This window comes from Rana temporaria, chromosome 11, assembly GCF_905171775.1.
Source record: "Rana temporaria chromosome 11, aRanTem1.1, whole genome shotgun sequence".
NCBI lineage: Eukaryota > Metazoa > Chordata > Amphibia > Anura > Ranidae > Rana > Rana temporaria.
In genome coordinates, this window is record NC_053499.1 from 157,173,765 (window position 1) to 157,189,192 (window position 15,428).

General features: G+C 46.0%; 1 protein-coding gene across 1 annotated transcript in view; it reads left to right on the forward strand.

Moving 5' to 3' along the window:
• The window catches only part of LONP2 (lon peptidase 2, peroxisomal), a 133,062-nt gene that overhangs the window by 59,341 nt on the left and 58,293 nt on the right, over positions 1–15,428 (forward strand). The window contains exons 9-11 of the mRNA XM_040329509.1: positions 16–166; positions 10,521–10,647; positions 12,409–12,542. Coding sequence (XP_040185443.1) covers positions 16–166; positions 10,521–10,647; positions 12,409–12,542 — 412 coding nt within the window. The remainder of the gene's footprint in view (positions 1–15; positions 167–10,520; positions 10,648–12,408; positions 12,543–15,428) is intronic.

A 15,428-nucleotide genomic window follows, 5' to 3' on the forward strand; every position in this document is an offset into this window, starting at 1 on the left:
GTTTCTCTTGTGCAGGTGCTGGACCCCGAGCAGAACCACAACTTCACAGATCACTATCTGAACGTGCCCTTTGACCTTTCCCAGGTCATTTTCATTGCCACGGCTAATACAACCGCCAGCATTCCACCTGCCCTCCTGGATCGCATGGAGGTCCTGGAGGTTCCTGGTAAGTTCAGATATTAACCACTTCCATACCGGGCCTATTCTGACACTCCTCTCCTGCATGCAAAAATCTTTTTTTTGCTAGAAAATTACTCGGAACCCCCAAACATTATATATGGTTTTTTTAGCAGACACCCTAGGAAATAAAACGGCGGTCGTTGCAACTTTTTATCTCGCACGTTATTTGCGCAATCATTTTTCAAACGCCTTTTTTTTTGGACAAAAAAAAGTTTTATGAATTCAAAAATAACAAAGCAGTAAAGTTAGCCCAATTTTTTTGTACAATGTGAAAGATGTTAGGCCGAGTAAATAGATACCCAACATGTCACGCTTTTTAAAATTGTGCACACTCATGGAATGGCGCCAAACTTCGGTACTTAAAAATCTCCATAGGCAACGCTTTATTTTAATTTTTTTTTACAGGTTACCAGTTTAGAGTTACAGAGAAGGTCTAGTGCTAGAATTGTTGCTTGCGCTCTAATGCACACAGCGATATCTCACATGTGTGGTTTGAACAGCGTTTACATATGTGGGCGGGACTTGTGCGTGTGTTCAATTCTGAGCTACCGGGACAGGGGGCGTTTTTAACCACTTGCCGCCCGCCAATGACATATTGACGTCGGCAAAGTGGTTGTAGAATCCTGACCGGACGTCATATGACGTCGGCCAGGATTCGCTGTTATTGTGCGCCCCCGGGGGCGCGCAATGCACCGATCGGTACTGCCGCTTGTCCCCCGGACACAGCGCATTCCCGATCAAGGTAAACAACCAATGAAATTGGTTGTTTACCCATGTGATCGGCTGTGTCCATTCACAGCCGGTCACATGTCAAAACAAAGCAGAGGCGCGCATACAGCTCGCCGCCGGAGGCAGGCAGCGCGCAGCTCGGGGAATGCGCGTGTCCCCCGGACACAGCGCATACCCATCAAGGTAAACAGCCAATGAAATTGGTTGTTTACCCATGTGATCGGCTGTGTCCATTCACAGCCGGTCACAAGTATAAACAATGTGGCGGTTTCCAGGGATCTCTCCTTCTCTCCTCACACACAGACCGATTGTGTGAGGAGAGAGGAGAGATCTTGCATCAGTGAGTGAACAATTTTTTTTATATAAAAATAATTACAGTATACACGACCCCCCCCCCCCCCCCCCCCCAATAAAGAGAACCTGTCACACTGCCATCAGTGCTGTCACCAGTACCATCTGGATCTGTCACAGCCCACCAACCATCAGTACTACCATAAGTACCGCCACCAGTACCGCCACCAATACCGCCACCAGTACTGCCACCAGTACCGCCACCAGTACTGCCACCAGTACCGCCACCAATACCGCCACCAGTACCACCACCAATACCGCCACCAGTACCGCCACCAGTACTGCCACCAGTACCGCCACCAGTACTGCCACCAGTACCGCCACCAGTACCGCCACCAGTACCGCCACCAGTACCACCACCAGTACCGCCGCCAGTACCGCCGCCAGTACCGCCACCAGTACCGCCACCAATACCGCCACCAGTACTGCCACCAATACCGCCACCAGTACCGCCACCAGTACCGCCACCAGTACCGCCACCAGTACCGCCGCCAGTACCGCCGCCAGTACCGCCGCCAGTACCGCCACCAGTACCGCCACCAGTACCGCCACCAGTACCGCCACCAGTACCGCCATCATGTCTCAAAGAATGTACACACCTGAGGAGGCATACGAGATCCTCACCATGTCGGATAATGAGAGCAGCGGGGAGCTCTCATTATCCAATTCTGGTTCGGAATACCAGCCAGTGGAGGGTAGTGAGTCAGAGTCAGCGGAGGAACCCCCCCCCCTCCTAAAAGAGTAAGGAGATCAGGACCTAGATCCGAAGACCTGCCTACCACCAGCAGCGCTAGACCCCAAGAAGAGGAGCCCAGTACCAGTACTGGAATTACTCAACCAGCCCAAAGAATTCGTTCCCAGTCCTACCTTCCTGATGCCCTGGCAAACCCTTTGTGGTTGCCTGCCAACTCAGGATCCGCTACAATCCCCCCTTTCACCGCACAGCCAGGTGTGCAGTTCAACACGTCAAATTTTTCCAAATTGGACTATTTTTATTTGTTTTTCCCCAATGATTTGTTGCAGTACATGGTGGACCAAACAAATCTCAATTCAGAGCAATTTATTGCTGCCAACCCCAATTCGTCCTACGCCCGTATGTTTACTTGGCGCCGTCTCACACTAGAGGAATTCAAACTGTTTTTGGGCCTTGCTTTTAATATGGGGCTTTCAACAAAAAACGAATTGCATTCCTACTGGTCCACCCGCCCCATCCACCACATGCCCATATTTTCTGCGGCCATGTCCAGGGCACGGTTCGAAATGATAATGCGCTTTCTACATTTCAACGACAACTCGCAGTGCCCTCCCCGAGATCACCCCAACTATGACAAATTATATAAGCTTCGCCCCCTAATAAATTCTTTTACCAAACGATTTTCTGAAGTGTTTATCCCCGACCAAAATATTTGTGTAGACGAATCCCTTATCCACTTTACTGGCCGACTGCATTTCAAGCAGTATATCCCAAGCAAGAGAGCCAGGTACGGGGTAAAAATGAATAAATTGTGCGATCGAGCCACTGGATATGTGCACACATTTCGTATTTACGAAGGCAAAGATTCCCAGCTCCAGCCCCCTGATTGCCCCACATATATAGGAACCAGTGGTAAAATTGTCTGGGACCTTGCATACCCCTTATTCAAAAAAGGCTACCACTTATATGTAGATAATTACTACAGCAGCTTGCCCCTTTTCCGTCACCTGTATTGTGAACAAACCCTGGCCTGCGGTACCTTCCGAAAAAATAGGAAGGGGTTCCCACAGAATTTGCTATCAAAACGGCTACAAAAGGGGGAAGCCGCATTCATGAGGAATGAGGAAGTGTTGGCCATGAAGTGGCGGGACAAGAAGGATGTTCACATGATGACTACAATCCACAATGACAACTTGGTGGAGTTTCAGAGAAGACGTGGCCCTGTAGTAAAGCCTGAATGTGTTCACGAGTACAATATGTACATGGGGGGGGTTGATTTAAATGATCAGATGCTACAACCCTATCTATCAACCCGAAAGTCAACTTTTTGGTATAAGAAAGTAGCATTATATCTGTTTCACATGGCCATGTACAATTCATTTGTCTGCTATCAAAAATCACCCCAAAACCAACCCACCACCTACCTCAAATATTATGAAGACATTGTCACTGCCCTGATTTATCAACAAGGACCCGCCCCAGGAAGCATTCGATCTGATTGTGTCAGTCGACTTCATGAACAACATCTTCCCTATAGCATTCCCCCTGCAGAATCCGGAAGAAGACGCCAAAAGAGATGTCGTGTATGCTCAAGAAGAGGAGTTAGAAGAGATACAAGTTATCATTGTCCCGATTGTCCCTCCCAACCTGGCCTGTGTATCGGTGATTGCTTCAAAATCTATCACAGATCCATCAGATACTAATTCCCCTTATTAGTAACAGACTGCCATTTCCCCCTTTCTAATACCTGTGCCTGCCTGCTACCATGTTTCTATCTTCCATGTAACTGACCCTGGCCTGTTTACCGACAATGTCTTTGCCTGCCGTTTTAACACCTTTCTGACTCTCACGTGCACCAACCTCAGCCTGTTTACCGACGATGCCTTTGCCTGCCGTTTTAACACCTTTCTGACTCTCACGTGCACCAACCTCAGCCTGTTTACCGACGATGCCTTTGCCTGCCGTTTTAACACCTTTCTGACTCTCACGTGCACCAACCTCAGCCTGTTTATCGACGATGCCTTTGCCTGCCGTTTTAACCACGTTTCTGACTTCCACGTGTACCGACCTCGGCCTGTTAATCGACCATGTTTTTGCCTGCCACTTGGACTGATCTTTTGCCCTTCTACTTTAGTAGACAGGGGTCTCACATATGTGAGGGGCTCCAGAATAGCGTTCTGAGTACAGAAAATCAGTTTTTGGTTTTCCGTTTTCCCAGAACAGGGTCTGGTTGCCCGGAGGCTTCAAAGAGATTTGGGTGGGAGAAGCCTCTACCCCTGTCCCCCTGGCCCTAAGCTTGATGGTCCTTCCTGCTGCCTGGACCAATACTTTGGCTGTGCTGACCATATCGCTGCCTGTATTGACCCAGGACTTTATGGACTATTTTTTTTCTGCTGCCTGGACCAATACTTTGGCTGTGTTGACTATTTCTCTGCCTGCTGCCTCTACTGACTACGAACAGTATTTCTGCATGGACATCTCTGCCTGCTGCCTGGACCTGTGCTTTGGCTGTGCTGACAGTATCTCTGCCTGTCAATTCCTGCCTGCTGCCTGGACGATTGCTTTTGCTGTCACTGACCACATCCCTGCCTGCTGCCTGGACCGATGCTCTCCTCTGTGGACCACTGCACTACTAAAACCACAGGTAATCTTTTGTTATTTGGTATGTACCTGCTATGTGTTAGATATATGAAGGGCCTTCAAAAATGTGATCGGTAGTCAGAAAATTATATGTGTAATTTTATCCTGCTAGAATGTCTGGAGGTGCTATTTGGATGTTGGGCCTCTGTATATGGCCAGGCTGTGTAAACGTCTCACACATATAGTATCGCTATACTCAGGAGGAGTAGCAGAATGTATTTTGGGGTGTCATTTTTGCTATGTACATGCAGTGTGTTGGAAACATCTTATAAATGGGCAACTTTGTGTTAAAAAAAATGCGTTTTCATTTTTTTCCCACGTTTTCTGAAACCTTCTGGAAAAAAATGAACTGTTCAAAAGACTCATTATGCCTCAGATTATACATTGGGGTGTTAGCTTTCCAAAATGGGGTCATTTTGTGGGTGTTTCCATTGTCCTGGTGCTCCAGGGCCTTCAAAATTGAGATAGGTCATCATGAAATTATATGTGTAATTTTGCTCCTAAAATGCCTGGAGGTGCTACTTGGATGTTGGGCCTCTGTATGTGGCCAGGCTGTGTAAAAGTCTCACACATGTGGTATTGCCATACTCAGGAGGAGTAGCAGAATGTATTTGTGGGTGTTTTTGCAAATATGCATATGCTGTGTTCAAGAAATAACCTATCAATACAATAAGTTTGTGTAAAAAAAAAAAAAAAAAAAAAAAAAATCTTCATTTTCCCAAGAATTGTGTGAAAAAATTACAAATTCAAAAAACTCACCATGCATCTTACTAAGTACCTTGGACTGTCTACTTTCCAAAAAGGGGTCATTTTGGGGGTATTTGTACTTTCCTGGATTGTTATTGAATCAAGAAATGAGATAAGCCTTCAGTACATCAGGTGTAATCAGATGTGATCAATTTTTAGTGATTTTCACCCTAACTTGTAGACTCTATAACTTTCACACAGACTAAATAATATCCACTAATTTGGGTTATTTTTACCAAAGATATGTAGCAGTATAAATTTTGGCCCAAATTTATGAAGAAAAATTACTTTTTTGCAAAATTTTACAATAGAAACTAAAAAAAAGTGTTTTTTTTTCCCAAAATGTTTGCGTTTTTTCGCTTATATCGCAAAAAATAAAAAACCCAGCGGTGATTAAATACCACCAAAAGAAAGCTCTACTTGTGAGAAAAAAATGATAAAAATTTTGTTTGGATACAATGTAGTATGACTGAGTAATTGTCAATCAAAGCGTGAGAGCACTGAAAGCTGAAAATTGGTCTGGGCAGGAAGGTGTTTTAGTGCCCTGTATGGAAGTGGTTAAACTTCTTTTTTTTTTTTTTTTTTTTTTTTTAGCTCTTTTATTCCTATTACAAGGAATGTAAACATCCCTTGTAATAGGAAAAGGGAGTCACCGCTCCAGGTGGGTATGCTAAGCAATCAATATCTTCTCAGGAGATCCAGGGTGCTGGCAATGCACAAGGCAAATGGTAGAGAATTTTTGAATGGACAGATTAAAGTGGTTGTAAACCCACTTTTTTGACTTTTACCTACAGGTAAGCCTATAACAAGGCTTACCTGTAGGTAAGGAGAATATCTCCTAAACCTACACGGTTTAGGAGATATTCCCCTCGCAATGCGCCGCTGATTGCAGCGGCGCATGTGCCGGGGGATCTACGGCGGAAGGACCGGCAGCCGCCGGACCTTGCCGAATTTAAATCTCCCGCGCATGCGCGGGAGTGACGTCATCGCCGCTCCAGACAATCGCAGCGCTGGAGAGGCGATACCCGGAAGACACACCGAGTCAAGATGATATCTCGCTCGGCGTGGACCAGGTAAGTTCTACACACCTCGTTCTGAGGTAAGTATTTCATAATGAGCTAATATGCGGTGCATATTCGCTCATTATGACTTTTGCCTTGCAGGAGAAAAACATTTTTTTTTTTTTTATGTGGGTTTACAACCGCTTTAAGCACTAACTGATAGTGTGAAATGCGTAGGCTGCTATCCCTATGTTCTGCTGTGTTTTGTAGTGCATGTTTTATTTTGTTTTGCAATAAAGACGACCATCAAGGTTTTTTGGAGTGCGGCTGTCCATTCAAAAATTCTCTACCATATCCCTTGTAATAGGAATCAGTGTGACAGGTCCTCTTTATGGAGAGATGCGGGGTCAATAAGACCCCACATCTCTCCTCCAGGCTGGAAGGCATGAGATCGGGGGGGGGGGGGGAAATTCACCGTTCTCATGCTGCTAGCCACGATCGCTGTTTTGTTTACATCCGGGGGCCCGGGGGCGTGACTACTTAACGTCGCGCCCGGGCCCCCGACAGTCATAGAGATGACTGGTGACCATTTGGTCACCGGAAATCTCTATGGTCGTCATTTGGCGCTGGCCCATTCTTTATCTGGGTCCCCGATGGCACGGGAGAGCCCGGAGAAGCAGCGGGAAGGGGGGGGGGGGCGACACGTACTGTAAGAACGATCAGGTGGTGGAACTGCCGCTATGATCGTTTTTGCTGTGCACAGAATCGCCGGCTGCAAAGAATATCTGAATGATCCCTGTAGCTGCACCCATCATTCAAATGTCCCCCCCCCCCCCCCCCCCCTGAAAGTCAAGGACGTCACATGACGTACCGCGGGAGGGAAGTGGTTAAAGTAGATGTCATTTCTTAGACGATATTATGCCTTGCAGGAGAAGAGTATAACGGGGTGGGACCATGTGCTGAGGAGAAGCTTGATGTATCCTTCAATAGGATTTCTTGATGACAGTCCCCTCAAAGGAAAACAACATCCGCCATAATAATTACTGTACTTCATCCCGGATAACGAGCCGTCTGTGAGAGCTTTTTAGGCTTCTGTAAAGGTCAACAATAGAAAATAAGACATAATGGCACACCGAGGGATTGGTGCCGAGTGCCTTCTGATGGTCTGACTTTATTTCTCTCTGGTTGCCGAAAGATGTTGTTTTTGTACGGCAAGCACATGCCAGAAGGGGTTAGACTTCATAGGAAAGGGTGGGGCGCTGCTATATCCTTCATACAGCGCGTTTATGAAAACGATAATCCGGCAACATTTTAGAATTGCAGGACCATTGTAGTTGGCTCATTAATCGCTTCAGCCCCGGATGATTTTACCCCCTTCCTGACCAGAGCACTTTTTACAGTTTGGCACTGTGTCGCTTTAACTGACAATAGCGCGGTCGTGCGATGCTGTAACCAAACAAAATTAGTGTCCTTTTTTCCCCCACAAATGGAGCTTTCTTTTGGAGGTATGTGATCACCTTTGCAGGTTTTTTTTGCGCTATAAACAAAAGAACGTCAACAATAAAAAAAAAAAAAAAACACAATGGCCCGGATTCAGATAGGAGTTACGACAGCGTATCTCCGGATACGCCGCCGTAACTCTGAGTGGCGGGGTCGTATCTATGCGACTGATTCGTAGCATCAGTTACGCATAGATTTCCCTAAGATCCGACCGGTGTAAGTCTCTTACACCGTCGTCTCTTAGGCTGCATATTTACGCTGGCCGCTAGGTGGCGCTTCCGTAGATTTATGCAAGGAATATGCAAATGAGGTAGATACGCCGATTTAGAAACGTACGTCCGCCCGGCGCATTTTTTTACGTCGTTTGCGTAAGGCTTTTTCCGGCGTAAAGTTACCCCCTCATAAAGCAGGGGTAAGTCATGTTAAGTATGGACGTCGGAAACACACGAACAGCGTCGTATTTTAAGTCGTTCACGAATACGGCTGTACGTAAGTTACGTTCACGTCGAAAGCATCGACAGTTTGCGGCGTAATTTGGAGCATGCGCACTTGGAAACGTTCAAGGACGGCGCATGCGCCGTTCGTAAAAAAAACTTCAGATACGTGGGGTCACAATTAATTTAAATAAAACACGCCCACATCAGCCACATTTGAATTAGGCGGGCTTACGCCGACACATTTACACTACGCCGCCGTAACTTAGGGCACACGTTCTTTTTTGAATACGGAACTTGCGCCCTAAGTTACGGCGGCGTAATGTATCTGAGATGCGTTGCACCCGCCGAAAGATACGTAAATGTATCTGAATCCGGGCCAATATCTTTTACTTTTTGCTATAATAAATATCCCACATTAAAAAAAAAAAAAAAAAAAAAAAAATTCTCAGTTTAGGCTGATATGTATTCTACATATTTTTGTTAAAAAAAAAACAAAAAACGCAATAAGCGTATATTGATTGGTTTGCGCAAAAGTTATAGCATCTACAAAATAAGAGATCGAATTATGGCATTTTTTATTAATTTTATTTTATTTTTTTATTAATGGCGGCGACCTGCGATTTTTATTGGGACTCCGACATTACGGCGGACACATCGGACACGTTTGACACATTTTTGGAACCATTGACAATTTTACAGCGATTAGTGCTATAACAATGCTCTGATTACTGTATAAATGTCACTGGCAAGGAAGGGGTTAACACTAGGGGGCGATCAAGTGAACTGAATCGCCTCAAGGCGCTTGGCATCCATTTTCCTTCTATTTAGCCTTCAGAAAAGATGGGTCTTGAGTTTTTTTTTCTGAAGTCCTGGTGATTCTCTTCCGTTCGTAAATGAGTTGGTAATGAGTTCCACAGTCGAGGTCCTTGGACTACAAATCTTCGTTCTCCTTTGCTCTTGTAACGGGCCTTGGGGATTTGTAGTAGATTTTGGTTGGCTGATCGGAGAACACGATTGGGGTTGTGGTATTTTATTTTCCCACATAGATATTGGGGGGCGATGCCTTGTACACACTTGTGCAATAGGCAGAGGGCCTTGAATGTGATTCGGTCCTTGACTGGCAGCCAATGGAGGGACCTCAGGGTGGGGGAAATTGATTCCCAGGGTTTTTTGCATGTTACCAGTCACGCTCAGGGATGGACTGGCCATTGGGACTACAGGGAGTTTCCCGGTGGGCCGATGGCTCAGTGGGCCGCCTTCAGTGACAGCGGACCGCCGCCCCCCTCCGTTCCTCTGTCTCTCCCTTCCCACAGCGCTCACCTCCTCTCCCTCACCGCAGAGCTCACCTGGGGGGAGCAAAGAAGCAGGGGGAGGACCAGAGGAGAAGGGACGACGACAGAGGAGCATGGGGGAGGGGACAGACAGTTGAGTCAACAGCTATGGCCTGGGGGTTTCTCACTTCTGCCTAATCTTGTCCCATAAGGGGGGCACCGAACTGATCCTTTGCCCCGGGTGAAATTATGTCTAGCTTCCCCACTGGTACTGCCTATAAGAGTACCAGTACCAGCCGTTCTACTCTAACAAAGAAAAATGGCTAGTGGCTAGTGAAGGGGAGAGGGGGCTTGGGTGGCGGGGGGGGGGGGGGCAGTGCGGGAGTTGTCAGGCCGCCATGGGAGAGACCTGCCAAAGTGGGCCAGTCTGAATGAAGTCTAGGTCCAAATTTTTGTCCCAGTCCAGCCCTGGTCACGCTGCCATGTTCTGGACGACTTGCAGACGGGCAATCTGGTATTTTGTGAGACCTAGGTACAGGGAGTTGGCATAGTCGAGCTTGGAGTTTGAGTGTTTCTACTACCACTGCGGTGTCTTTTTTCGGAATGAAGGGCACGAGTCTTCTTGGTAGACGCAGGAGATGGTAAGACCCGCTGACTACTGACCCAATTTGAGCATCCATTGCTATGTCGGAGTCAAAAATGACTCCTAGACTTTTGACTTGTGCTGTGTCAAGAAGTCTCTGTATTCTACAATCCCTACTCCACTTGATGAGAACGCCAGCAAGCAAGAGATTACCCCATTCCTTACCATACACACAAAAAGGGGAGGCTTGCTAATTGCGGCCAAAGGTTTCTTTGGTGTATCTGTCAAATACCCAGGTTGTTGGTTGCATCCTGTGCCTTTGTTGTGTCTCTTGGCTGCACAGATTTATAAATATGGACAGACATTGTTATCATTGTCTCCGTTCAGGATACACTCAGGAAGAGAAGATTGAAATCGCACACAGACATCTCATTGCTAAACAACTGTCACAGCATGGACTGACCCCTCAGCAAATACAGATTCCACCTGAAACCACACTGGAAATTATCACCAGGTAAGCACCCTTATGCCTGTTAGGAAGAAAGCACATCCGTATGAAAATTTGTATAGAATAAAAAAAGAAAGGGCAAGAGTAGCCCAAGGTCGGACTTTAAGGGCAAGGAATGAGCAGCGAAGAGTATACAAACTTACTAGAATAATATTTATTAGATACAGTACATGGTACAAAAACATGAAAAGAGTTTAAAAAAAAAAGCACATAAATAAAATACATGATGTGAAAGTGAGCCACTGTGTGTCAACACGGTTCGTCATTGGGCTTCGTCAGGACACATTCAGGGATCGTTGGAGAGGAAAACATAAGAAATAGTGATATAATAATCCAGTGTGGTTCCAGTCATGTGTCTTTGTCCATGATAGGTGGAACACTGACTCACTGCTGGGAAACTGAATCAGTGTTCAGTCTATTACGGACGAGGAGGAGGCGGGGCTTTGTTACACTGGACGGCCGCCGACTGCAGTTAAGACTGTACGACACAACGGGAGATAAAGTATGTACTTGAGGCACAGTGAGGCATGCAGATGGGCACAGTGAGGCTGCAGATGGGCACAGTGAGGCATGCAGATGGGCACAGTAATGCTGCTGATGGGCATTGTTGACCCTCTTTTCCACTTGCAGTCGCTGCTGCGTTTCCCACCCTAGGCTTATACTCGAGTCAATACGTTTTCCCATTTTTTTGTGGTAAAATTAGGTGTCTCGGCTTATATTCGGGTAGGCTTATACTCGAGTATATACGGTACTCATAGTTGCGGTGCAGCAATTTACTCCACAGCTTTCAAACTCTGTGGGCCAGATTCTCGTACATCCGCGCAATTTTGTGCGGGCGTAACGTATCTGATTTACGTTACACCTCCGCAACTTAGACGGGAAAGTGCTGTATTCTCAAAGCACTTGCTCCGTAAGTTGCGGCGGCGTAGCGTAAATCGGCCGGCGTAAGCTCGCCTAATTCAAATTTGGATCAGGGGGGGCGTGTTTTATGTAAATCTACTGTGACCCGACGTGATTGACGTTTTTCCCGAACGGCGCATGCGCCGTCCGTGGAATTTCCCAGTGTGCATTGCTCCAAAGTACGCCGCAAGGACGTCATTGGTTTAGACGTGAACGTAAATGACGTCCAGCCCCATTTACGGATGACTTACGCAAACGACCTAACTTTTTCAAATTTCGACGCGGGAACGACGGCCATACTTAACATTGGTACGCCGCACTTATGCCTCATACAGCAGGGGCAACTATACGCCGGGAAAAGCCTAATGTAAACGTTCGTAAACGGGTGTACGTTCGTGAATTCGCATATCTAGCTGATTTACATATTTCGACGCGTAAATCAGTTTACACGCCCATAGCGGTCAGCGGAAAAATGCAGTTACGATCCGACGACGTAAGAGACTTACGCCTGTCGGATCTAATGGATATCTATACGTAACTGATTCTAAGAATCAGGCGCATAGATACGACGGGTCGGATTAGGACTTACGACGGCGTACATGGCGCTGCGCCGTCGTAAGTCCTTTCAGAATCTAGCCCCCTGTTTCTAGTAGTTTGGTGCTCAAAGAACACCTTTTAATGAACGGATTGACTATGTAGCCTGGGTATTCCCAGTCTCAATTACTGTAGTCTCCTATTTGTTTTCCTCCTTCTCAGAATCATGTGACTTTAGTCTGCTGACTGTTTTCACTTATTGTCTGGAATTCCTGTTCAAATGTTGGCACAAAAAGTTTCCTAAAGGCAGCCTTTGGTGTTATTCTCTGATAGATATACGCGTGAAGCGGGGGTCCGATCACTGGACAGGAAGCTGGGAGCCATTTGCAGAGCAGTTGCAGTGAAAGTTGCTGAAGGACAACACAGAGAAGCCAAGCCAGACGCCGCAGAGACTGTCGCTGTCGAAGGTTAGTAGTGTTACAATAAGATGTATTTCACTCCATTTTTAATACCTGATCTGTAGAACAAAAACGAAATACTCCTGCAAATGCGGGCCATTGATTGCGACCAAGATTTGTTAATTTGCACACACAAAGGCCCAGATTCACGTAGGAGATACGACGGCGTATCTCCAGATACGCCGTCGTTTCTCTGAGTGTGTGGCGTCGTATCTTGGCGCCTGATTCAAAGAATCAGATACGCCAGAATTTGTATAAGATACGACCTGCATATTTGTGGCGGCCGCTAGGGGCGTGTACGCTGATTTACGCCTAGAAATATGTAAATCAGCTAGATACGCCTATTCACGAACGTACGCCCGGCCGTCGCAGTACAGATATGCCGTTTACGTAAGGCTTTTTCCGGCGTAAAGTTACCCCTGCTCTATGAGGCATATATGAGGCGTAGCAATGTTGGGTATGGACGTCGGAACAGCGTAAAATTTTTCACGTTTTACGTTGTTTGCGTAAGTCGTTCGCGAATAGGGCTGTGCGTCATTTACGTTCACATCGAAAGCATTGGCTTATTGCGGGTTAATTTGGAGCATGCGCACTGGGATACTTTCACAGACGGCGCATGCGCCGTTCGTAAAAAGCGTCATTTACGTGGGGTCATAAGAAATTTACATAACACAGGCCCACATCTTCCACATTTGAATTAGGCGGGCTTACACCGGCCTATTTACGCTACGCCGCCGCAACTTTGCTTTGAGAATTCTGCACTTGCCTGTCAAAGTTGCGGAGGCGTAACGTAAATAGGATACGTTACGCCCGCACAAAGATACGCTCTCCTACGTGAATCTGGGCAAAAGTATTTTTCCTAACAAATTCATTGAAGACTATGTTGCAAAAATGAACACACCCCAATGAAAGTCCACGGAACAAAGCTACATTTTAGACAGCCATATCCTAAATAACAAGAATTCAACTACAGGTGAGTGTAATTATTCATTAAACACGTGTCCAGCAGAAAGTTAATTATAAAAAAGCGTTACTTAACAAAGAAAACCCCTTCCTAGTAAAAAAAAAATAATGTTTGCATAAGTGTGCACACCCTCTTATAACTGGAGATGTGTTCCGAATTAAGCAATCACATTCAAACTCATGTTAAAAAGAAGTCAGTACACACCGCCATCATGTAAAGTGCCCCTGATTAACCCCAAATAAAATAACGCCACAGTAAAGAGCGGGGAAGCTGTGTTTACATACAGCTCTCCCTGTTCTTCAGCTCCGGGGACCGATCACGGGACTCCAACGGCGATCGGGTCCGCGGTCACGGAGCTTCAGACCGGGTCGCGGGTGCGCGCGCCCGCGACCCACGGCTGGGTATTATACAATCACGTACAGGTACGCTGTCCAGCCGTGCCATTCTGCCGACGTATATCGGCGTTAGGCTGTCCTTAAAGGGTCACTAAAGGAAAAATGTTTTTTTTGCTGAAATGACTGTTTACAGGGTATAGAGACATAAAAGTTAACTGATTCTAACGAACATTGTCCAAGATGCCAATCTAAATTCCAAGCGAGCCTGTCTTCTAAGCCTTGACATCCATAAGGCTTTCGATAGCGTTAGCTGGTCCTACTTAAATGATCAACTCCCGAGATATGGAATCTCAGCCCAATTTCTACAAGGATTTAACGCTTTATACCACTCACCTCAGACTCGTGTCAAAATTCCGGGCAACAACTCGAACTTCTTCCCACTAGGCAGGGGTACGAGACAGGGTTGCCCACTATCCCCACTCTTATTTGCACTTGCCATAGAGCCCCTGGCACAGGCCATTAGATCCAATACAGATATCAGAGGATATATTAAAAATGACTCAGAATTTAAGATAAGTATGTATGCAGATGATGCTTTAGTCTTCATCTCAGAACCTTTGTTGTCCATACCGGTCCTCCTGGATACCCTAAAAATATTTCATGATATATCAGGCCTTAAAATTAACGCCAATAAATGTTCTGCCCTTTCACTTAATATTCCCTCCGATGTGCAAAAATTATTACAACAAAACTTCCCTTTTATATGGTGCCCTATCTCTTTCAAATACTTGGGGGTTAATATTACAGCCTCACACTCGCTACTCTATAAATCCAACTTCCCTCATATTATAGCTCGGATTGAAAACCTTCTTAAATCATGGTCCTCATATCATATCTCTTTCTTGGGAAGAGTTTGTGCGGTTCGAATGACTATCATACCTAAAATACTCTACTACTTCCGCTCCCTCCCTATAACAGTCCCCAAATCCAAGATAGAGGGCCTTCAGAGAACAATAAATAAATTTCTATGGGCGGATAAAAAGCCTAGGTATGGCTATGCACTTTTACACCGCCCCCAATCTATGGGTGGTTTGGGACTCCCAAATCTTTGGCACTACTATTTAGCCACTAAATTATCTCAGATTTCCCAATGGTTCCCCCCCTCACATGATTTACCGTGGAAAAGATTCGAAGCTAGCTCGATCCTCCCTTTCCATCTTCAGGGTACTATTTGGTCCAACAACATTACATACATGAAACTCTCAAAACTTAACAGAATAGTTGCACAATTACTCCAACTATGGCTGAAAATCAAAGATATTTATCTTCTCTCCTCACCCATCTCTCCCCTAACCTCCTTCTTAGGAGATCCTAGGCTTAGGCTTGCCTTTGACAACAGACAGAGATTCTCTGCATTGATTGATAACAATCTCACCACACTATCCTCACTTCTAACCAAGTGGGTATTTAAACCCTTTACACGGATTCAGAGAGAAAATGGCCTCCCCTCCAGAGAACTAGAAAACTATGAATTAATCAAATCTTTCTATGCCCAACACTTCTCCCTCACCATTCCCTCCACGAACACAACATTTG